Raw genomic sequence first — 24,125 nt, forward strand, 5'->3', positions numbered from 1 at the left:
CTTAATTTCTTGCATCTAAAAAAGCATATTATACGGTGCAAAATTTATGACAAAAGAGAAGAATTTTTTTTTTAAATTAGGTTAGTTGAACATCTTTTTAGTTTTCAATAAGAATGCTTTAAAAGTTTTTTTTAAGGAAATAATTTTTATTAAAATGAAAAGAAGTTTACTTTGATTTTAATAGAACTTAACAGATTCCATTTATTTTTATAAGAAATCTTATTATTTTTAAAAAGTTCATATAAGAAGAGCATCATTTTGATTCTAAGTGCCTTTTTTTCTAAGCAGAAAAAACTCAAGTACGCCTTCGTATTCAGTATACGCGATTTTTCTTGTCTAGACATGAGCGGCCGTCTGTTGAAAAAATAAAGGTTTCATTTTCAAGCAAAATGTAATTGTTGCGACAAGATTAATAAATTATATTTTTTATTTATCATTCAAGAACATGACATCATATAATAAAACGGCAAACACTTATTTTGTGGTACAAAATACGCGGCCCACAAAAACCGAAGGGGTATAAATTATATACCGAACGATAGGAAATTTTATCTAGATGTGCAGAATGTATACTTTATTTATATTTTTTTTTACCGAAATAGATAAAAACAATAAATTAAAATTGAGGAAAAAAACAAAAACAAATGTGCTGAACGCCCTCTCCCTTCTGGAAGTGGAAACTTCTAAAAGCAAAGACGAGAACCTTCGAAGACATTCTCGAATTTCGAATAAAATTAAGTGTTGCATATTCTTAGTAGTAAATAAAGTGATTTATATAGTGTGCTTATTTGAGCATAAATAAAAGTTACAATTGGCACTCGAATTTTGAGTGCGGGGTCGGCTAGTTTACATTAACATTTAACACACATATATGTTTTACTTATATGTACAAACAAATAATTTAAAAGGTTCTTCAAAATTCATTGATTTTATTTTGTAAAGTTATACAAAAACATAAATATTTCATACGTTGAAACGATTATCTGAAAATACAAAAAACATTAATTAAAAATATCTTTCAATATTTGCACTTTTTTTTCAAAAACCTCTTTAAAATATTCCATTGATACAGTTTTCAATTTTGAAGCCTGCAACTGCATGGGTCTATTAGCCTTAATCATCATAATCAAAATCGTCTTCCTGTACTTCGGTGTGCCTTCATACCAATTTTGGTCATAAATTGAAAATAATAATTTCGAACTCTATGGATTAATTAATATTTATTTTGAATTTGATAAAATTTAAAAAAAACCCAACTTACAGCCTCAAAAAGATTCATTCCAAGTGAACATCTAAAGTAAACTGACAAAAACAGCAGAAACAGTTGCAAAGCAAATGTTGGAGTTTTTACCAAATCATTCGAATTGATCAATGCAAACAAAAACAAACAAGCATAAATCCTTACACAAGTGAAGGCAAAAAAATTACCATAGCTATAAATTTCATTTATATCATTGCAAATACTGTGAAAAAAGATTGAAGATAGAAAAAGTTAAGAGTTATGAAAAGGTATTATAATTTACCTGTCTAATCGATATTGAAATCGAATCAATTTTCCCAATTTTTTATTAGATTCTTCTTCCTGCCTGGCATCAAGCTTACTCAATGTCTCACCTAAATATAAATAATGCATGCATAATTGAGCAATGGATGTTGCAATTATTACATCATCCTTGAAATAAATATAAGCTCCACCATAAACAGTTGCAACTTCAGAACAATAAATCACAGCATATGAAATAAAGCTTGAGTTACCAAACATATTCCAAGTAATAAAAGGATACAAAAACTGATAATCTTCGTCAGAAGTTGTCCAGTAAAAAATTGATTTACATATTGGTATTAGAACCAACAATGCACACGTAATTAAAAGTAAAATTCTAAATGTTTTATTCTTTTCAATAATTGATTTAGCATGGATATCGGTAATATAACTTTTTCGGTCATCATAATTATTCGGAAAAATTGAGTCCAAATTATTTAAAAGATCGACAATCTTCTTTTTCTTCGTAATGAATGTACATTCTCTATAAAATACTATCAAGCAACCAACAAGCCCTGAACCGAATTCAGATAATTCATTTAGATTCCAATTAAAGTCCTGAAAGTTGTACATCAGAATTGTTATCAAAAAGCCGAGTAATTGAAAAGATACTGGCGTAATACAAACTATCGACAGTTTTAGATTCAATTCTATGGGCGAAGTTGGTGTTTTTCGTTTGATAAAAGGATATTTAAAAAGCGAAATAAAATGTTCATCGAAAGTATAGATTTTTCTTCCAGCCATGATTAAAGTGAACTTTAAGATTTGATGTGGAATGAATGAAAACTCAATATTTACTAACCTAGATAATATTTAACTTAGAAATATATGCACAAAATTTTTTTTAATTAATTTTATGCCAAATGTAGATATTCAGAAGGCAATTAAAGAAGTACTAGATATAACTGAGTAAAAAAACATGTGCCGATAGAAACATATTCATTGTGTATTCCTTTTGACTTTTGAGGTTATTATTTTGAAATTACGTGATAATAATAGATAATAAGTTAGTTAATTTAACTTTAATTGTGATTTTAATTAAAGCACGCCAAAAAAGTAGGTTTATTTTTTTTTAAACTTTAATTCAATGAATTGAACAACTGTGTCTTTCTCACTTATATACTTAGATTTTTTGAAGTTTGTCTTCGTGTTTGTTGTTATCATGTCCTTAAAACTAAATTTTCTTCATTGCCACCCATTGAATCAGAATTACATGAATGGGTGTTATTCCAAAGCAGTGGTGTTTTTTTTTCTACAAGTGTGAGTTGCATAGATGAATAATGCACATTAGGGTGGGTAAAAAAAAAATCGAATTTTTTGTTTTGATTTTGTACTCCGATTAATAAAAGTTATTAAGACCTTTTTTATGGAGCAATATGTTTCCTACAGAATATGTCTTGCGCTTGATTATTATAATTTTTCAATTTGTTACAAAATTAAGAACAAAAGACGAATTTTTAAAGATTTTCTCGATTTTTGGACCTCAAATATCTATTGAAGGGTTGGAAAAGAGATCCTACAAGATCATGTAAAGATATTAGCTAAAAAGTCGATTTATAAAAAAAAAGATTTTTTTTTAGTAGAAGCTTGATGTAAAAATGGAAAATTGCTAAGCGGAGGACCTTCCCATTAATATAAAGAGCTCATATTTGGTGTGTATGTTTAAGAGGTGTCTAGCAATCGATTTTTTGGAGTACAAAATAAATAAAAAAAGAATTTCGATTTTTTGACCCACCCTAATGTACATGCAACGCAAATGATCGGAATCAGTGGCGGATCTATGAAGCGGGGTCGGTCGTAGGGGATTTAAAAAAAAAATGAATTTTTTTAATTTAATATTTTTTTAAACATTGCTGTCATTAAATTTTGGTTTCCATGGTTTATAAATAATGGCGTTTCAAACTTTATTTTTAATTAATTAAGTTGATTTCCCGTAAGAATATATAAATTTTAAGCCTAGTACCTACGGAAATCATGAACAATTTTATCTTCCATACAAAATTCTCTCCAAAATATAGATTACACTTCCCAAATCACATCACACAAAAATTTCCCAAAACCTTTATTTATCATTTCTTACTTAATTGAGGGTGTTGATTCCAAAAATAAAATTAATTTTTCTCAATCAGCTAGTTTTTTTTTTCTAAACGCACACAAGTTCATTAATGATTTTTTCAATTTTTTTTTTTTTTACTTAAATTTAATTTTTATTTTACTTACTGAACCGAAATACATTACATTTTTATTTATTAATGTATTACTTTAAAAGCGGATAGGATTAGAAAATCTAGAAAAAATATTATGAAATTACTCCCAAAATCTAAAAGATGAAAAAAATATCTCAAAAACTAGAGCTCATAGGAAGAAACCAAATGGATTTTTAATATAAATTTTCTTAGAATTTTTTTAACAAATGTTTAAAAGAAGGAAAACTTAAAAATTGGTATGAACATTAGGGTGGGTAAAAAAAAACACATTCTTCGAATTCCAAATCCTAATAGCGCGTAAAAGTTGCGAATGGTGAAGACTGGGGAAGGGTTTTTAAAAAATAATCAAAACCGGTTTGTTTCTTCTGCCTCCAGTTTGGGATTGAAAAATTTGTTTAGAAATTGTATTTTTAGAAACAAATTTGACCACCCTAACGTCGTATTTTTTAATATAATAGCTTTAGACAACTCTTTTATGAGTTAAATATTAAGAGGTATATTGTTAAAATTAAATAAGAACTTCCGGACTTCATGGCGTATTTATAGAAATACATAATGTAAAATTTGAATTTTTACGATATTTTTTCGTTTTTTTTTAATTTCATTATTTTTACCAAATAAGATATAAAAAGCAAGTTGACACAATCAGTGAAAGTCATGAACTCGATGAAGATTTAATAATCTGTAGGCCAAACTGGCTTTGACTATTTATCATTGTCCTCGCCACACAGTGGTGCATTTGTTGCTTTATGGCGTCAAATATCATTTGCATGCTCGTTAACTTTTATTTTTTCAAAATGGTGGTTCCAAATGTCAAAAAGATGTTCGCTCAACCAATCAAAGCAACATTTATGAAAGCTGTACGACTACCTAGAAAAATGTGGCAAATATTGCAACAAAAAAAAAAAAAACCTATTTTTCACCAAACGCAATTTTTATTTTTTATAATATATGTATGAATGAACCTCAATTTTCTTTTTTTATTTTGAAACAAAAATATAATCACTAAGGTATACAAAAAAAAATTAATTTTAACAGCCTCCAGAAATTGTTGTCCTTACCCAGTCCATATAATAATACACACTGGCTTGCATATCTGGAAAACCATTAGCGCAAGGCACTCCCCAATTCACCAAACCGTACAGCTTTCCATTGTGAACCAAGGGTCCACCTGAATCACCATGACAAGCTCCTTCTCCTTCAGTAGTCATAGTGCATATGTGACAAACACCAACACCTTCATCTCCGCTCATAGCCTCCTTACACTCTTCGTGAGGCACATAATTCACAGTAAGTTTTTGCAAGTCCTCAGGTGGATCACCATAAAGCTCGGTTGTTCCCCATCCTGACAAAATAAGCTGATCTCCTGGTTGTAAGGGCTCATCGGGAAGTGCAATCGATGCAGTCTTATCGTTGAATTCTAATGGTGAATTCAGCAGTAAAAGAGCAATGTCATTCGCAAACTCTGGATTGTTGTAGTTGCAATGGATAAATATTTGTTTGATAGATGTGGAGTTTCCAGGGTTACTGTATTGGTTTGTTCCACTTATGACCTTCAACTTGGAAGCTCCATTGCCTGTTTCATAACCGTCAACACAATGAGCAGCTGTGGCAATCCATAAGCTGTTCAATATAGCTCCTCCGCACATGTGATTATTTCTTTGGTCTTGCAATGAAATCTGGTAAGGAAATTCTCCATCTGCAGCTGCACTTCCTCCAACTATTCGACTTTCGATTCGATTACGTCCATAAAGTCTTTGCTTGAGAGGCTCTTTAATCCGTTTGGTAAGTACGGTACTTACAATTAAAAGTATAAGAAAGATCTGTTTTTTCATGGTCAGAGTCTTCTAGAGTACAAATTGGTATATCAGAATGACTGAAATGTTTCTATTTTTTATACTTTTTTTTGTAAATTTGTATTAATATTAAGCAAACAAAGCATTATGACTTTATAACACCGTTTAAGAATTTTTAAGGTTCTCATTGATTAGAACCTGTTAACTGCCAATATAATTAAAAAATTTTACAATATGACTGGAAGGTATTAGATATAAAAATGCCGACAAGACTTATTGATTGGCAGCAATTGTTTGTGATAAAAAATTATTACAGTGCAATACTGGATAAATTTATGAGATAACAGTACTCGAAGAATGTTCTGCTATTTTATTTAAGGGAAATGCATTTTTATTGGTTTATTTTTTCCTAGTTTTACTTAGAAAAACTTATTATTTTAAAGTTTAAAAGCAGAACAAAATTAAGCCAACCAACAAAGCTTTTGACTAGCAAGGTTTATTAAGAGTCTTTTTTTTTTACATTTAAATCAACTATTTTTGTAAAAAAAAAAAAAACAGCACGGAATACAGAACTTTTTTTAGTAGGAAGTAGTACACTGAGGGCAAAATCGCAACGTAAAATCTAATATTGTCAAAGTTGATTTAATGTTGGAAAACTAATAAATAAATTGAAAGAAACAACGTAATAAAATTTTAAATTTTTGTCGAACTTTAGTTTTTGTCTTTTTTTTTAAGTTAAAACAACTTTGATTTAAGGATGTTTTATAACTACAAAACACTTTAAACTAACGACTTTCTTCTTTGATTTTAAAATTTTCGTCTTCAACACAAAATCATTCCTAAAAATAGTAAAGTCAAGGTGGTTACTGTTGATTTAAGTTGTTTTTTCCCTCAGTGTAGTAGAAAAATTTGTAAATTGTTCATTTTTTTTTATAAAATTCACAATTATATCATTGGCTTTTGTCGTCAGCCAGAAAAAAGAGTAGGTATCTATAATAAAAACAAGTACAATATATATAAAGTAATTTTACCTTTTGTTTTACTTCTATAAAACCAATTTGAATTAATTGAAATTATTCAACAAGGCAATTATTAATAATAAGAATTAAAAAAAAAAAAAAAAAACAGTAAACTGAGGGAAAATCCACCATAAAACTATATAATTCAGTATTTTTAACGATTTTGCGTTGAAGATGATCTTTTTAAAATCAACATGGAAATAAGATTATTGACGTGATAACGTCTTATAAATCGATGAACCATGGCAGCCACCACAAAAAAAGTGGCCCCATTTTCTCCCGTTAAATAATATAAATATCTTTTATAGCTTAATAAAAAAAAAGGATTTTTAAAAATTCCGTCATTTAATAGGGTAAATAGGGGTTAAACAAAGTTGCAAAAAATTGGCTATTTTCTAAATGCGACATTGTAAAGAGTTGAATTTTTTTAATCGATAGAAAAATTCATTGCAAGACTGACAATGTTGAAAAATTTTCTAAAAAATTTCAAAACCAAGTAATAATTGGTGTTCTTTAACTAAAACATGAAATAGACCTTTGACGAAGTAGTGATTATAGGTAGGGGAATTTTTTTTTGACAATTTGATAAACGTCATTCGAAAGATAATAAAAAAAAATTAGGGGTATAGTACGGATTTTTTTTAAGTCTCTGCGTTTCGAAATATGAATTTTTGAAAAGCACCTACTTATTTTGAGGTGTTTTTGGGTACCTAAGTTGTTATTTTTTTTTTTTTTTTTTAAATCTAAAACTAATAGAACATGTAGTCTATGACCGTGCGCATACATGTTCAAAATCTTAGAATTTAAAAGGATTTTGACCGAATAACGGGAAAAACAAGTTTTTTGTTACAAGTTTTTTGACCGTTTTTAACCGTTTTTTATTTTTATCTTTTGTTCTTCAACAGATAAATGATAGACAGGACTATATCTGTGCAAAATTTAAATCAATTTTGTAGTCACATTTTTGAGATAACGGTAAAATAAAGTTATATTTTTCAACAGGTAATATCTTTTTTCTAGGCATCGCAGAAATATGATTGAAACGTCATATAAAAGGTGAAATACTGAGCTTTCACATTATATAAATTTTTTATAGGTTGTCATTGAAAAAAATTGATTCAATAGCATGAGAAGATAAAATTATCTGTTTTTTTTTTTTTGCTTTTTTTGATGAAAATTCTAGATGTCTAATAGACATGATCGATATAGCTATATATTTTGAGCTGAAGCAATAAGCTTTCAGATGATATAAAATGTATTATAGGTTGTTATATAAAAAAAAAATGTTGGCTTTTTAATGGTATAATTTTTTTTTTGTAAGCTTTTAAAATAAAAAATTAATACATATAATGAGAAAAAAAAAAAGTTATTTTTTTTTATGATTGTTTGAAATAAATAAACGCTTCAATTGACTCATTTTAAACAAAAGCACACAACCTGTTTTACGACGTTATCACGTAAAATCATCGTCCGTAAACCGGTTTTACAGACAACCTCCTTTTTACTTGCGATATAGGTATTATAGGGCAAGTTTAGGATTCGTAAAAAAATCGAACTTGAGATAACAATTTTACATGACATTACGATGATGGAGAATGCCAAAAAAGTGGGTCCGGCAATTCTGTCTGTCTGTCTGTCTGTCTGTCTGTCTGTCTGTCTGTCTGTCTGTCTGTCTGTCTGTCTGTCTGTCTGTCTGTCTGTCTGTCTGTCTGTCTGTCTGTGTGTCTGTCTCTATCTGGAGCTGCACCCTAAGCGAGTGAAGTGATTTTCTTCAAACTTGGTAGTTAGCAGTTTTTGGTGATTCCCTAGAGGGGAAATTGACCAAAACTAACGGTACCTGCCATATAACGGAAATAGAAAAGTTAATTTTTTTCAAAAACGGCTCTAACGATTTTGATTAAAATTTTTGTACTACACATAAGAGCCAACTTTTTAAATAAAAAAAATATTTTTTGTACCGTTATTAACGGTACCTGTCATAGAACGGTTTTTTTCGTTTCTGAATATCTCGTACAACATTAACCCGATTTAAATGAAAATTTTTATACAAAAGTGTGTAAGTAAAGATAATATTAAAATTTTAGAAAATTTTCAAAAAACGCATTTTTGGATTTTTGGAAATTTTTTTTTGAAAAATCAATTTTTTGAAAACAAATCAATGAAAAATTTTGAAATATAGTTTTTATGTGTAAATTAATTATTTCTTCAAAATGGCATACCAACTTTTTTTTTGAAAAATGTTAAAAAAATTTTATATATAAAAATTTATTTTTTTAAAAACGGCTCCTACAATTTTCGAAATTTTTTTTCTCAAAATACCTTTTTATACAAGAAATAAAATGGCATATTTGTTTTTTTTTTTTAAGATAATTTAAAACGGAGTTTAATTAATTATAAAAACAGATTTAATTTTTTTATACTACTTATGAAATTTCTTCAAAATATCAAATTTTAAATTTCTTGAATAAATAGCTTTAACATTATAGTTACTTTAAGCATAAGAGCAAGTACGTGCGACCCCAGTCGTGCAATTTATTTTTTGTGGTTTTCGATCTTATGTCAACATATTTCAAAGTATAGTTCATATTTGAAACAAAGAAGTTTCAACTTTAATTTATTTTTTCCCTAAGTGTACCTGGTGAAATGAAGAACATTATTCCGACCCCAACCGGACTCTGTTTATTTTAGATAAAGATCATCAAACTTTGAACCCCTTTGTCTAATAAACGAAATATTATTATTTTTTATTACAGCATAAATAAATTTACAATGTAATTAAATTTTCAGCACTAACTACCAGAAGCTTTCGGCTGGAATAAACGAAACAAAAATGCACATTTGTAAATAAATTGGTTTTAAAATCTAAAAGACTAATTTTTTTATTAAGTTCGGTAAACATTGTTCACCCAATTTAAATGTATAGTATACTTTTACTTATACTACACTCGTAGTTAAAATAAATTCCTTTATAATATAAATTTGGAGTTTTCCACTAATTTGGTTTTAATACTTTATAAACATTTTATAACTCTTCTAAATTGCACTGTGTGTTCCATTATTCTTTTCAAATTTCAAATGCTTATACAGTCGAATTCGAATATTTAAAAGTTGGTTATTATAATAACACATTTTGTGGATATTCAAAAAAATTATTTAAAATATCAATAAATTCTTATTTTTGATTATTGGTTTTTCGAAAGTTCGGTTCAATTTAAATTTTTATAAGACTACCATTTTTTAAAGCATAGTGCCGAACTTCAATGTTGATCTTCCACGTGATGATATATGTGGATTCTACTGTTCTTGTATTTTCTATAATACAACCCTTTGTCGCGTGCTGGCACAATTTTGTTTTTATTATAAGTCAATAAACCTACAAAATATTGCTAAAATAATTCAAGAAATTTGTTTAAAACGTCATAATCATAATCTTATCAAAAATATTGATATTTTGAAGCAATTTTTAGATAAAGCAAAATGTCTAGTCACTTTGTTTGGCTATAAAATGAAAAGGTTCACAACAAAATTCGATAATTTAAAATAATAACAGCTTTATCGTAATGCAAGTAGTAACTGTGTTATTAGTACTGGTAGTGAGTTCTACCTATGCCCACATTGTTAGGGATCGCATAAAGAACTCTAAAGTTAATAAAAACAAACGAATTTTCGGTGGTGAGCCTGCAGAACCAGGATTCGCAACATATCAAGTGTCAATACAAACACCATTATTCGAACACATTTGTGGAGGAAGTATTATCGGTGATCGATATATTCTTACTGCTGGACATTGTATAAAAAACTACATTAACAAGCACAGAGAGTCAGAATTGCAAATTGTAACTGGAACCAATCGTTATGACAAACCTGGTGGAGTATATTATGTTAAGGATTTGATTCTTCATTGCAACTATGGCATCAAGGAATACCACAATGATATTGGGCTGATTCGCCTAAATGAGTCAATAGTGTTTAATAAATTCACACAACCAATTCTTCTTCCAACTGAACCTTTGAAAGATGGTGACGAAGTTGTGCTAACTGGATGGGGTAATACGGATTATATCAATGATCTTCCGGATGATCTTCAAAAGATAACACTTAAGTATGTTCCACGAAAAGAATGCCTAGAAGCTTTGGATAACAATCCAGGACTGGATATTGGACATATTTGTACTTTTACAAAAGAAGGAGAAGGTGCTTGTTATGGTGATTCGGGAAGTCCATTGGTTAAGGACGGTTTTGTTTTTGGTGTTGTGAATTGGGGCTTCGCGTGTGCAACTGGTAAACCTGATGCACAGGCGAATGTGCACTTTTACAATGATTGGATAAGGACTCAAATGAAAGATTAATGGAATGACAGATATATCAAATAAGAAGCACGTGTGGATAAATTCATTTATAATATCAAATTTAATTTTAATAAAAAAAAGGCTTATTTTAAACTGGTAGGAAAAAAACTCGAATTTTGTAGCTGGAGATTTGCTTTATCAACTACAGTCAAACAATTTTCCAACAAAATATTCCACTTACCGAGAGTGGTTGAAAATTTGCAGCCAGCTCTTAGACCATAACAAAATATTACTCACCTTAGTGATATGCAATGTTTTTTGTCACTTATTTGTTGTAGTAATATTCCGATATAAATGATTTTTAACGTATATCCAATAGGAGTTGAATTTTGTTTTCTATTGTGTGAATCGTAATCGTGCGTGATGCGTAAATGTTATTCTTTTTGTCATTCACTTTCTGAACGGATTGTGTGCAAATGAGTGTAACCTGTAACGTGTTACTTTGTAAACACTAAAGTGGCCTAGAAGCACTGAAATACTATCAAGTTGGTTGGTTGGTAGGTATATACTGTTAAGCATTAGGTAGGTGTAACCTGGCATTATTGTTTTTCTTAAATTGGTTTCTTGTAGTGTAGAGCATTTCTGTATTACTGATGCTAGCCAACATTGTAGCAATAATAATGATGGTTTATATGTATTCGTGTCAATTTAGAGCTTTTAGTCATTCATTATAGTTTTCCCACAAATTTGTTTTGAATGATTGAGTTATGCAATTCATCACAAGTCCTTAAGTTGTGAACTTTAAATCCTCGATTGGAGACAGGGCAACCACTGAAGAAATGCTATGTGATCTATACAAAAAATCCTTTTTATTTTTATTTCAGAAATACATAGCGTCGCTGTAGTTTAAGATTAAATTGACACAAATTACATGAATCCAAGTTTTGTAGCTAGTCCTACAAAAAAGGAATAAATACAAAAATGTAAAATAGAGCACGTATACACCACAGTGCACGTGGACAACGCGCAAATGATGTGAATAGCAACTTTGGGCTTCGTGCCAAAATAACTAAATTGAAATTAAATAACACTTTCAACAAATAATTGAACAACTCTTTAAAATTTGACATAACGTTTCTTTAATATTTCTGTGAGTTTTATGTCGTTTTCGATTTGCTCTCCGGAAGCGTCCGGAATCATTTGAAGACCTCTGAAAGTGTTTTATTCACACAAATATGACAGGCAGAACGCTTCTCAGAATATAGAAATTCTCTTCTTGATTTCAACACAGAATTCAAATCAGAATTCACTCAAATGTCAAAAATAAAACACTCAATCAGTGTTTTTTTTTTGTTTTTCATTCGACAATTTATTGTTTTCTGAAATTTAAATTAATAACAAATCAAAAATTAATACATTAATGGGTAAATTACCATTTACTTCGAATAATAAATTCATAATTTTCCAACTCTAACGCCATAACTTTTGTTTGCAAGAAGAAAAGAATACAAATATTTGACATTTGAAATTTCAGACAAATAAAAAAAAAAACAGAATTGAGTGGAAGCGATTTGAGCTGTTCCATTCGATTTCAGAATGAGTGAAACCAATCGAAAACGACATAATATTTAAATATTTAAAAGTCAAATTAAATTTCTACCAGAAAAGCAAACAATTTTTATTTGATTACTCACCAATACAGGTGTAAAATTTCAGAATTGAGTGGAAGCGTTTCAGGCTGTTTTTTATTCGATTTCAGAATGAGAATTATGTTGTTTTTAACAAAAAAAATAATATTTTTTTCTGACTAGCAAATTTTTAATATAACTATCTGACACTTTGCTGATATTACAAAATATGGAAATGTAAATCAGAACGTTATGTCAAAATTTGAAAGCGATCAGTAAAGAACTTTTCAGATTCATCTTGATTTCAACTGAAGATTTCTCGAGATAGAATTTTTACTTGCACTATAGGGGGTGGATACAGGTGATATGGCGAATCGCCATTGGCGATGCCATTTTTTACGAAAACTGACATTTTGTTTATTTACGCATATCTTGTTAAAGGATGGATTGATTTTATTAAAACCATACGCACAGATATTTAATATCATTATCTTTTAAAAGAATTGTGTTATTCAAATTTCAAAAAAAATATGGTCTGGTTAGATTAGAAAACATTTTTTTTTTTTTCATTTTTTTTTTTCGTTAAAATTCCATTGGGAGCCTGTCAAAATTCGGACTTCAAAATTCTGCTTTTTTCAATAAAATTCTGTTTTTCAAAATTCTGCTTTTTTTCTATTCTGTCTTCATAATTCTACTTTTAAAAATTCTGCTTTTCAGAATTCTGCCAGCATTTTTTTTAGCCAAAAAATTTTGCTAATTCTGCTTTTTTTCATAGCATATGCGTTTACTATACCAAAATACACTCATTAATGTTTTTTTAGGTTGATATTTTCTTAACTGATTGCTGTTTAACAACCACAAATAATTTTCAAAATTTATACGAGTATACCTACCGTTAAAAACTAATTGTGTGATAAAGTATATTCCTTTTCTTATTTAATGTTTTGAATATCAATTTGTATTTGACTAAGGGCCAATTTTTCAATAGTCAGTTAAATAGTCAGTTAGTACTTATTCCTCAGATATAGCAAAAATCATTTTTTCAACAGGCAGATATAGCTATTCCTAGGAATAAAACTATCTGCTTCTTTCAGAGACGAATAAAAATTATTCTAAGGAATAATTTCCACACAAATTTTGTTTCAATTGTCAAAGCTACTTTGAAAGAATTTTGACAAAAAATTCAGAGGAACACAAGAAAACAAATACAATTATAAATAAAAACGACGTTTAATTTTGAATATTTTTGAATTTGACAATTTTTTTTTGTTATTCTGTAGAATAAATTATTCTTGATTGAAAAATTCAATGTTGTTATCTGGTTGTTTATGAGCCTAATAACTTTATACGTCGAACAGTTAACTGACTGTTTATTAGAAGATTGAAAAATCGGCTCTAAGAGTCAATTTTTCAATAGCCAGATAAACCCCAGTTAAGGCTTATTCTTAGGGACAAAATCCTAGCTCATATTTTTATAGAGGAGTTTTGAAAAAAAACCAACAAATAGGTGCAGGGAAAAATGATCAAATTTAAATACGATACAACAGCGGAGATAACCTTATTCAAATATGGTTTAAGATTAAGAAAAACAAATAGATTTATAAAAACAAAATTTTAATCACAAAACAACATTATTTACACAACAAAAAACTTAATAATTTCTAATATCATACAAAAGCCGACTATTTACATTGATATGATAAATAACTTCCTCCTTAGAATTGGGGTGGTAAATATGCACTGCTAGCGTGACCAGCATGTTGGCTGTAGCTACCCGACTGTTGACCATGTCCTCCATGTCCTTGTTCTACACTATTGCTACCAAGAGATCCAATAACAGATGTCACAGGAGCAAAACCTTCATCGGTAACCTGGCTAGATCCACCCAAAGAATCGTACTGAGATTGAATTTGTTCCTGAGCATGTGCAGCTTCTTCTGGTGTCTTGTACTTGATGAAGTAAACTTCTGGTTTGGTGGTAGAAGTGTGTGGTTCCAAGACTTCAGCATGAACATCAGCAGCATCAGTCTTTTTGTTGAGAACATAAATGACAGTCTTATCTTCATTAACAGCTGGAGTAATCTTGACGACAGTCTTCTTGGTTGACTTAGCTGGAGCCTTAATGAAGACTACATTGTAGTTCTTTCTTGGAGTTCCAACTGTAATGTGCTTTTCTCTGTATTCTTCATCATTCTCTTCTGGGGCAGAGTGGATAAAGAAACGTTTCGATACAATTGGTTCTTGTCTTTGAGGTTGTTGATGATGTGGTGAGAGATAGCTGCTTGATGGTGATCCATGGCCGAATGAAGTTTGAGGTTGAATTTGTTGATGCCCACCGCTGAAATAGCTCGATGAAGAACCAATGGATGATGGGTAGCTTCCTCCTAATCCTGATGATCCAACTGATGAAATTTGCTGATTATAGTTGTATCCTTGTGGAGCAGCCAAAGCCACAGCTGATAGGCATAAAACCTAGCAGAAATATATCAAAATTAAATTAGAAGAAATTTTAAAGAAGAAATATGAGAGAACTTACAATAAATCCACGCATCTTCTTGCTTAATTTGAAGTTATCCTTAAACGAAATTAAGTTTTTTGTTGATGAAGCTCTGTGATGGAACTGATGATGACTTAGACCCTGAACAAAGTTTATATACTCCAAATAATATAGCTCGAAGCACAATTGAACGCAAGATAATTATCCAGCCTTCAAGATTTGATCTCAAGACTTACTCAATTTAGCAAGATGAAGAAGAGATTCCCCCTCATCTGTCAAAAAAAAAAATAATAATCATTTCCCTCAAACGTTTCTGATTCAACATTCCAACACTTTTTTTTTTATTCGATTGTCTATCCATTTCGTTAATCATTTTTCAGTATAAAACTTATATACTTTCGCAATCATCAAAAAAAAAAAGTGAGTTGACCGAATGTTCGTTTTTTCGGTTTGCCTTTCCTTTTTTCATATTTTTTTTTTTTTATTATTATTTCATCTTTGACCAACTAACATAGTAAGACAAATGATGGTCATTATTAATAACACCGTAACAAGATTTCAAAGCTAATAATAGGAAGAAGGGGGAGAAGATGAGATATCTAAAGCCTAAACACTTTAGCGCATCTTAAAAAGTCTGAAGAATCATCTAAAGTCATCATCGCCCCATACAAATTTTAAAACCTCAAAAAAGAAAAAGGTAACTTTGCTTTCTAGATGCGTAACGAAAGTGAAAAAGATGGTAGGGAGAAAATTATTAATTTTTCTTATACCTTTATTTTGAATACAAAAAACAACCAAAGTTACTAATTAATTGTCTAATTGCTGTGGCAGCGAACGTTTTCCATTGTTTTCTTTCACCAAAATATTATGGACTAACCAAAATGCCACAACACATAAATATGAAAAAGAAGAGTAGGCAAAGTGTCCAAGCAAATCATTAATAATAGAAAAAAGATTGAAAAAGTCTTCGCGCGTCCGCTTTTGTTTAAAATTTTATTTTGTGTAGGTACACAAAAATTAATGAGAGGGAACTTTTTCTAGAGCAGCTTTTGTTGAGTGTTAATTTAAGGTTTTAGAAGTGAAGTAGGTTGTATAAATATTTAATGCATCTCTTTAGACATTGTTGAAGTCAATAAAAAGAGTATGTGAAGCGATTGTATTTTCAGTATGATTGAAAACATCACAGATATAAAAGCGTGAAATTTGGAAGCATATACAATTTATTTACGAGTGTGGTCACTTAAAAACAGGAAGAGGACAACGTATCGTTATTCTAAAAAACCATGACAACAAAAACAAAAGTTGATGAAATATTATATCCTCTTCTTTGGTGCAAAAGTTTTATAGCAACATAGTTTATAAGCCTTCAATAACACAATAAATTAGATCTAGGTAGTTCGTGTTCATTCACACACAAGTTAAAAGTTAAATTTAACTAAAATTCGACTTTACAAAGGTAGTTTTTAATTAAATAATTATTAAAAGTAGGGGAGCCAGGGATGCTAATTTTGCAGTAAGTAGAACTAATGAATTTTGATAGGTTCTAAGACAAAAAAGTCTTTCCATTTCAGGGAAAGAGAGTATAAATATTTTCACATGAAAATACTCGAGCGTGAAATCCTGCTCCATGTTTTTGTTAACCGATAGATATTTATCTGAGGGGTAGATAGTGAGCGGTGGGTGAAAAAAGCCTTACAAAAAATAAAAACAAAAAAAGTTATTCCAGCTTGTCAGATATTGAAAAGGAACGTTATGTGAAATCTAAACTTTATTTAAATTACTGACGTCGACGTGCGAAATTTTTCTATTCTTGGTTTAACTCTATGTCAGAGTCTCCCTAAATGATAATCTGACAGTAAAAAAAATTTCATGTGACAGTTTTTGAATAGACAATTTTTTTTTTTTGTTAATTTCTTTTGATTAAAAGCAAATAAGTGAAAAGTGTCGAGCAGCAGCTGATTGTTTAATTCTGAAAAAATTTTATTAAATGAATTAAAAGAAGGACATGAGATTTTTGACATAAATTATTAAATATCCAAACAAAGATAGAAAAAAAAAAAATTAATCTTCATGCAAAAATTGCTCTACCATACTTTTAAAAGGTTTTTCGGTAATAAGTTAGCAACTTTTATAATAATATGGGTTGACAGATGAACAAAAGTTATAACTTTTCAGAGACGTCAGATTGCGTTGATTTTAGATAATTTGGAATCAGCATTAAGAAAAACATTGGAATCATGTATCATATATATGCCTATTATTGCTTATTTCGAAAATCTAAATTTTGGGGTTTAACTGTAAAAAGCGTGAGGAAAGTTATAGAATGCCAAAACGAAGATATTAAGCAAAAAAAAATTCTATTAGCATTCATTTCGAGGCTAAGCCCTTATTTGACTGGACTGTTAAGTATCTTTTTAATAAGAAGAAAAATTCCAAATGTGCAAGCATTTTCTAATTAATAAATATTATTAAATTATAATTTATTTACATGAATGAAAAATCAAAAAAAAAAATATTTTTGTTTAGTTTTAAGATCCAAATCTGATAGGCAACAACCAACCCTATAAAACATGGAGTTGCTCTTTTCAGATCTTTTTTGTTCTGACAGTTTTTACATATTTGAGCTGTTCTAAATTTCTATTATTAAAGAAAAATAATTTAATCTTAAAAAAAACTTCAAATTAAAACTAATCCTGACAAATTTGACTTAAAGCCAATATTTTGACCACAAATTTGCAAAATGAGATGGGTATGAAACCGTTGAATCAGTTGAATCTGTCGGATCCTAGTTTTTTTTAAATTTTTTATTTTCGAACCAAATGCAGTTATTTTATCGACAGATGGAGTTGAATCTGTCGGATTATATCCGTCAACCAATTTTTGTTTAAAGTGTCTTTTCTTTGTAAACAAAATATTTTGATACATTGTGCTTTTAATTTGTAAAATATCAATTTCTCAGACTTTTCAGCGTCTGTGTGTTCATGGTATAACGATGGTTTTAACTTTATCACAGATTGAAAACCGTAGGATTATACGTTTTTTTATGTTTCTGATAGTATTTCCTTCTAATTAAGTTCGAATCGCAAAGCAGTCCAATACTTTTTTTTGGTATACTTTTTAAATAATTTCTTTTTATCTAAAGCACTTCACTCAACATGTTTTTTTTATGACGATATCACGTAAAATTATCGTCCATAAACTGAATTTATAAAAAAACATATTTTTATTTTGCAAATTCTAAATTTGACTTAAGTGCTGCTTTGCATTTGTATGATCTGTTATATCATTTAAAAGGTCAGATAATGGAAACAAGAGTTAACTCATCAGATAATAATTACTCAAACTTTGAATTTTCAATAAAAAAAATGTTCCACATACGCCACCGTGACCCTCTAAGATTTTTTTTTGGATTTAGATTTTTTTTAGGTTTAAAATTTAAGATTTAATCAAAGCTTTATCATTAAGGTGGGATTAATAAACTTTAAAATATTTACAGTTTTTTTCACATTATTAAAACTCTTTCATCAAATAGTCCGTGGAAAATGTTAGATGAAAAGGAAAAGTAATGAATATTCTTGTTCAAAAGTTTATTTTTTGGCATTTAAAAAAAAAATTTTCTAACGACGTTAAGCACCCTTAAAACCGCCTGAAAAATATATTTTGGTTCTTGTGGCAAAAATATTGCTGACCAGCGCATTGTTAAGGCCCAACAGTAGAAAGTGGCAGACAAAATTAAATTTTTTACTTTTATAAATAAGAAAATAAGTATCAAAAAATATATTTAACATATACATATGTATGTTAAATATATTATAATATACATACGTACCTTTTTATACACAATATAATTTATATTCGTGCCAAAATTTTATATTTTTTGAGCAAATATTACCAAAGTTATCTTGTTTGACGGTTTATATTTGATTTCTTATATAAACTTTCCGCCGTCTTGGGGACCGGGTTAATGTTAAAATAAAGAGCAGAGATTTTTTTTTTAATTATTTAGAACAACAGTCGAAATTCAACAAACAAAATTTATAAGGACCAGTCTAGTCTCCACACACTCTATTTTTGGTCAAGAACATTAAGAATATATAATGTACTATTTAATACAGTTAAATTTGACGAAAACGTGGATGTCATCACAAAGTCTTATATATATTATGTACCTTCAACAAAAAATTGAATGTAAATCAATTTTGCTGACTAATTGATTCAATCTCATTAGGATACTTGCATCTATACAATACTCATAAAAATTATGTTAAAAAAATATGTATAAATTGGAGAAGATGATTCTAAATACTCCTGCTTTTTAACTTGATTTGATTACATCATCGACCATCAGGTTTTTGGTTTACATTTAATCCTCACTGACATAAAAGGAAAGTCGCTTCTGACTGTATTGTGTTGTTGTACCACTATTTCAGTCGCTAACACCTTTTTTAACATTCTCCTTTTAATAGTCGTACAACTAATTTTACATTTGCTAAACCTATTAGTCTTATCTCTACAAAGCGATGATTAATTATTGACAATGGTTTCCCATTCTCAAAAAAAAATAACGTGTTGCTCACTTCTAGCTTAGACCTCCCATTTGGATAACCTCAATGATCTATTCATTCATATAACGCTCATAACTCAGGTTGATTGATGTTAACTCAAAAATTTAAGCTGTAAACGAATGTGGTGCGAAATTTACAACCAAAAATAATGTTACGTCGTTTGTTTTATTATGTTTTTTTTTTGCGAATTATTGTTAGCAAATCTAGCATTGAGTTTTTTTTACAAACTGGACTCAACGGACACATAAATAATAAATTAATTTACTAATAATTGATTTGAATGTGAGGAATCATAATTATACCTAATATTTGATGGTTTTTTTCAAGATTTAACACAAGATCGCCAGCCAAATTTAGGAAAGTGAATGTTCCTTTCTTCTTGACCTAACAATTATGCATGAAGTTCAACAAGGCGCTTCAGGTCAATATTTAACATTCTACAGTTTATAACACTTCGGGTTTCTCATAAGAAACATTCACAAAGTGTAGGTGCTTTGCCAAAAAAAAATTTAACTTGACAAATCAAAACACAAATTAAGGATACAGACACCACCCAGCGTTAGACACTCTTAATATTACTAATAAAAACCAAAAGTAAATTTGATTAAAAAAATGGTATTTCGACTTATTATGTAACGTGGACTGCACTCTGCTGTTTGATTGTTTTTATCAAACCATTCCAATACACGAAAAGCAATTGAGAGTTATAAAACTGCACCATGGTTCAATCTTTTCTTGCCGATTAAATTTATAATACACTGAACAAAATAAAAGTTCAAGTGGTTACGATAGAACTATTTTCTCTTCATTTTTAGATCAGTCATAAATATATCTATCAGCCATTTCAGACTTATCCATTTTATACTGGGTAAATGTTTTTTTTTATTTGCTCTTAGCAAATTTTGATATCAGAAAAAAAAAATCGAACTGCCATACAACCGATTTCTTTATTTTAACTTGTTCTAAATTTAGAAACATTTTCAAAATATAATTTTTTTATTTAAAAAAAAATGTTCAAACTAATTTTTTTATGAAGGACCGATGAATTTTTTTGAATTTTGTGAGCAACAATTCTAAACAAATTTTTTCTAACATCTTTTTTTTTCATTAAAATACCTAGGTACTTGGTTTGGAGTTTAAAACCAATCTAAAAGATATTTTTTTGTAATTTTAAAAACAAATTTTACGTTTTTATTCAAGTTTTTAACGAAAGGAGAATGCCCAAATAAAACCCAGCATCGATAAGAATGAGACCTATACGGCCTGAAAACGCTCCAATAGTAGATAACAAATCTTTGCCGCCGGGTACAAAGGGGGGGGTTAAGTCATAATTGATAGTTTGCCTGAAAATGTGAAGTTGAGCCAATCGATGAAATTTTGAGCATTGATCCTCTTATTTTTATAGAAAAGAGTTGTTCTAAATTTATGTTTTTGATACCAAATAAAAGAGAAAAAAGAGGTTATTCTTATTTCATCGAAACCCGGAAAGTGCAATTTTGTGACTTAACCCCTTTGTACCCTGCGGCAAAGAAATATGAAATTTTTTTCAAAAAACCATCCCGGAACTTGCTATGACGATTCTTATTATCAAACAATAAAGTGCTTTTTCAACAAAAACTTTTTTTCAGGGAAGTTCTATTGTCTTGGTTTTAGTTTTATGAGATGCAGCAATGATCATGTGCCATAAACTAAGGTTTATTTTTAACCCTCTGTCGGCATACGGGTGCGAATTTGGCAGGACGAAAATAAAAAAATTACGTTTTTTCAAAAAAAGTCGTCACAAAAAAGTCTCTTTATAAGGGTGAAAATATTTTTTTTCGGAATTCAATATACAATATTCGAATTCCTCGGAATATTCTACATCAATTTCATACTTGATTCTCTCTAAAATATTGTGACCGAAAAAAGTTCTAACGACATGAAAAAGTATAAACCAAATTCACAAGAGGTGTGCCTACAGAGGGTTAAATGACGTTGTTAGCTTGTTTTTGGTTAAAATGCACATGATAGATAAACTTTTACATTCAAACCAAAAAATCATATTCATCACATCTCAAACTGAGCGAGTATGACTTAGTTGAAGGCTGAAAACATTGCAGAACGGTTTATCTATTATATATATTAAAGTTTGGTTTTGTGTACGTTCGCTAACCGGCCACACCGACTGACTAATTTTCTTAATTTTTTTTTTAAATCAAAGAGGCATAAGAGGAGAAGGTTTAAGGCAAAAAAAATTTAAGATTTTATAGGGTAAATAGGGGTAACACGACATTGAAAAAAGAGGCTATTTTCTAAACGGCAAGTCGTAAAGAGTTGACTTTTTTTTTAAATGATAGACAAATTTATTCAATAGTTAAAAAAGACATTGAAAAAATTCAAAAAAATTTCAAACCCAAGTTGTGAAGGTTTTTTTGCAGTCATAGACCTTCGACAATAGACTAATTAGAGGTACGCAAAATTTTGCACAGAAATTTGAGTTACACCATGAGAAAGATATTTAAAAAGAAAATTAGGGGTCTAAAACGGATTTTTTTCATAGGCCCTGTATTTTGAAATAAAAATTTTTGAAAAACAACCTAATTTTTAGGGACATTTTTGAGTAGTCTTTTATTTTTTTGGAATTTTTAAAAGTCTGCAAAAAATCTCAAATTTATAGGAAATATAGGTTTTAATCATGCGCATGCATGTACAAACTTTTGAATTTTTAAAATGATTTTTGACCGAATAACGGGAAAAACAATTTTTTTTTGTCCCAAGTTTTTTGGCCGTTTTTAACAGTTTTTTATTTTTATCTTTTTTTCTTCAATAGATAAATGAATGAAATTTACAGTGTAGATAGATAATGGGCAAGACTATATTTGTACAAAGTTTCAATTAATTTTGTAATGACAAATTTGAAATAACGGTAAAATGAAACTCTATTTTTTAAACACGTTACATCTTTTGATCTGGAGCTTACAAAAATTTGATTTATCTTTATTGAGCATCCTGATAATATTACCTTTCATTTGATATATCACACATAACGCTACATTCACTACAAGCTTCACAATGGTAAATTAAAAAACTTCAGAAATACCTCAAAATACCTGTGGGGATCTGTTGCCCATGACGAGCCACCAGTGCGTTGCAGTGAGGGAAGTACCGTAATCTCAGTGTGTTATTTCGACGTGGTTGGCTTTAAAAAATTCTAACTTCTTTTGTAGTCATCTCAGAAATAAGATTGAACCGTCATGAGAAAGGTGAAACAATAAGCTTTCACGTGATATAAAATTTTTTATAGGTTGTCATTGAAAAAAAATTGATTCAATAGCGTGTGAAAAAAAATTATAAGTTTTTTTTGCTTTTTTGATGAAAATTGATCGTTTTCGCTTTTTTTCAAGAAATATGTACAGCTGTGTTCAAAATAATAGTAGTGCCTGCATCAAAATAACATTTTTTATAATTACGGTGCTTCTACGGTTAAAAATTTAGTTTCTTTGATGTCAAAGTTTGTAACGGTCAATTACTAATAAATGTATCATAGTTTTAAAATGAAAAAGAAGGTTCCAAATAATTTTTCATTGACTTTTGGTTGTTCTTTCTAATTTGACCTGTTCAAAATAATAGTAGTTAAAGTTATTTTTGAAGAATTTAAAAGCGGTTTATAACATAGAATATTTATTTTTGGTTTAAAAGTAAGTACTCATATAATAGGAACAATTTTTCAACAAAAAACGATTTGTTTCGGTTTTAATCTATTTAAAGTTCGAAGAGCAAAACACTGCAGTTCGGATAACGGAAACTTTTACGAAAGCTGCTTGAAGAAGGGAAAACCTACTTGGAAATTCAAGGTTTTATGAGGATGCTCCCCTGCAATGGAAGCCAATGCAATAAACTCAACGAAAAACCCCAAACGCGCGGTAGAAAAAGAAAAAAGACCGTCGTAGATGACAGGCGTACTGTCCAGATGAGCAAAGCTGAGCCTTCAGCATCGTCGTTTCGAATCCAGAAGGCTTTAAGCCTGGATTGCAGTGCAGTGAACATTCGGAGGCGACTGTTAGAGACTAATTTGTACGCTTGAAGTCCACGAAAAGTTCTGTGAAACATGTTAAAAAGCGTATCCAGTTTGTAAAAGATTACATAAACTGGCCAGCGAAGTAATAGCGTAACATATTGTTTACTGATGCGAGCAAATTTGTCCTCTTTGGTGGTACTGGATCTCCAGAATACGTCCGACGTCCACCCAATACGGAATATGTTCCAAAGTAAACGACGGAAAAAGTTAAACATGGAGGGTCGAAAATTTTAGTATTTTAACATATTTCTTTGTTAACAGCGGTACTTTATGTGAACTTCAAGCGTACAAATTAGTCTCTAACAGTCGCCTCCGAATGTTCACTGCACTGCAATCCAGGCTTAAAGCCTTCTGGATTCGAAACGACGATGCAGAAGGCTCAACTTTGCTCATCTGGACAATACGCCTGTCATCTACGACGGTCTTTTTTCTTTTTCTACCGCACGTTTCGGGTTTTTCGTTGAGTTTATTGCATTGGCTACCATTGTAGGGGAGCATCCTTATATAACCTTGAATTTCCAAGTA

At 29.6% G+C, this 24,125-nt stretch overlaps 4 protein-coding genes across 4 annotated transcripts; 1 reads left to right on the forward strand and 3 right to left on the reverse strand.

Moving 5' to 3' along the window:
* Nucleotides 1–911: 911 nt before the first annotated feature.
* Nucleotides 912–1,772, reverse strand: LOC129916202 (odorant receptor 88a-like). The gene is made up of 4 exons (XM_055996034.1): nt 1,524–1,772; nt 1,262–1,463; nt 1,047–1,202; nt 912–983 (listed from the first exon to the last, which is right to left on the reverse strand). The coding sequence occupies exons 1-4, from the start codon at nt 1,760–1,762 to the stop codon at nt 930–932; spliced, it is 651 nt and encodes a 216-aa protein (XP_055852009.1). The 5' UTR covers nt 1,763–1,772; the 3' UTR covers nt 912–929.
* Nucleotides 1,773–4,719: 2,947 nt separating this feature from the next.
* Nucleotides 4,720–5,614, reverse strand: LOC129916200 (chymotrypsin-2-like). The gene has a single exon (XM_055996032.1). The coding sequence runs from the start codon at nt 5,583–5,585 to the stop codon at nt 4,782–4,784; it is 804 nt and encodes a 267-aa protein (XP_055852007.1). The 5' UTR covers nt 5,586–5,614; the 3' UTR covers nt 4,720–4,781.
* Nucleotides 5,615–10,023: 4,409 nt separating this feature from the next.
* On the forward strand, nt 10,024–11,234 carry LOC129916201 (chymotrypsin-2-like). The gene has a single exon (XM_055996033.1). The coding sequence runs from the start codon at nt 10,126–10,128 to the stop codon at nt 10,912–10,914; it is 789 nt and encodes a 262-aa protein (XP_055852008.1). The 5' UTR covers nt 10,024–10,125; the 3' UTR covers nt 10,915–11,234.
* A 2,890-nt stretch (nt 11,235–14,124) lies between these two features.
* Nucleotides 14,125–15,032, reverse strand: LOC129915072 (uncharacterized). The gene is made up of 2 exons (XM_055994533.1): nt 15,018–15,032; nt 14,125–14,953 (listed from the first exon to the last, which is right to left on the reverse strand). The coding sequence occupies exons 1-2, from the start codon at nt 15,030–15,032 to the stop codon at nt 14,198–14,200; spliced, it is 771 nt and encodes a 256-aa protein (XP_055850508.1). The 3' UTR covers nt 14,125–14,197.
* Nucleotides 15,033–24,125: the final 9,093 nt, after the last annotated feature.

This window comes from Episyrphus balteatus, chromosome 3 (genome assembly GCF_945859705.1).
Source record: "Episyrphus balteatus chromosome 3, idEpiBalt1.1, whole genome shotgun sequence".
Lineage (NCBI taxonomy): Eukaryota > Metazoa > Arthropoda > Insecta > Diptera > Syrphidae > Episyrphus > Episyrphus balteatus.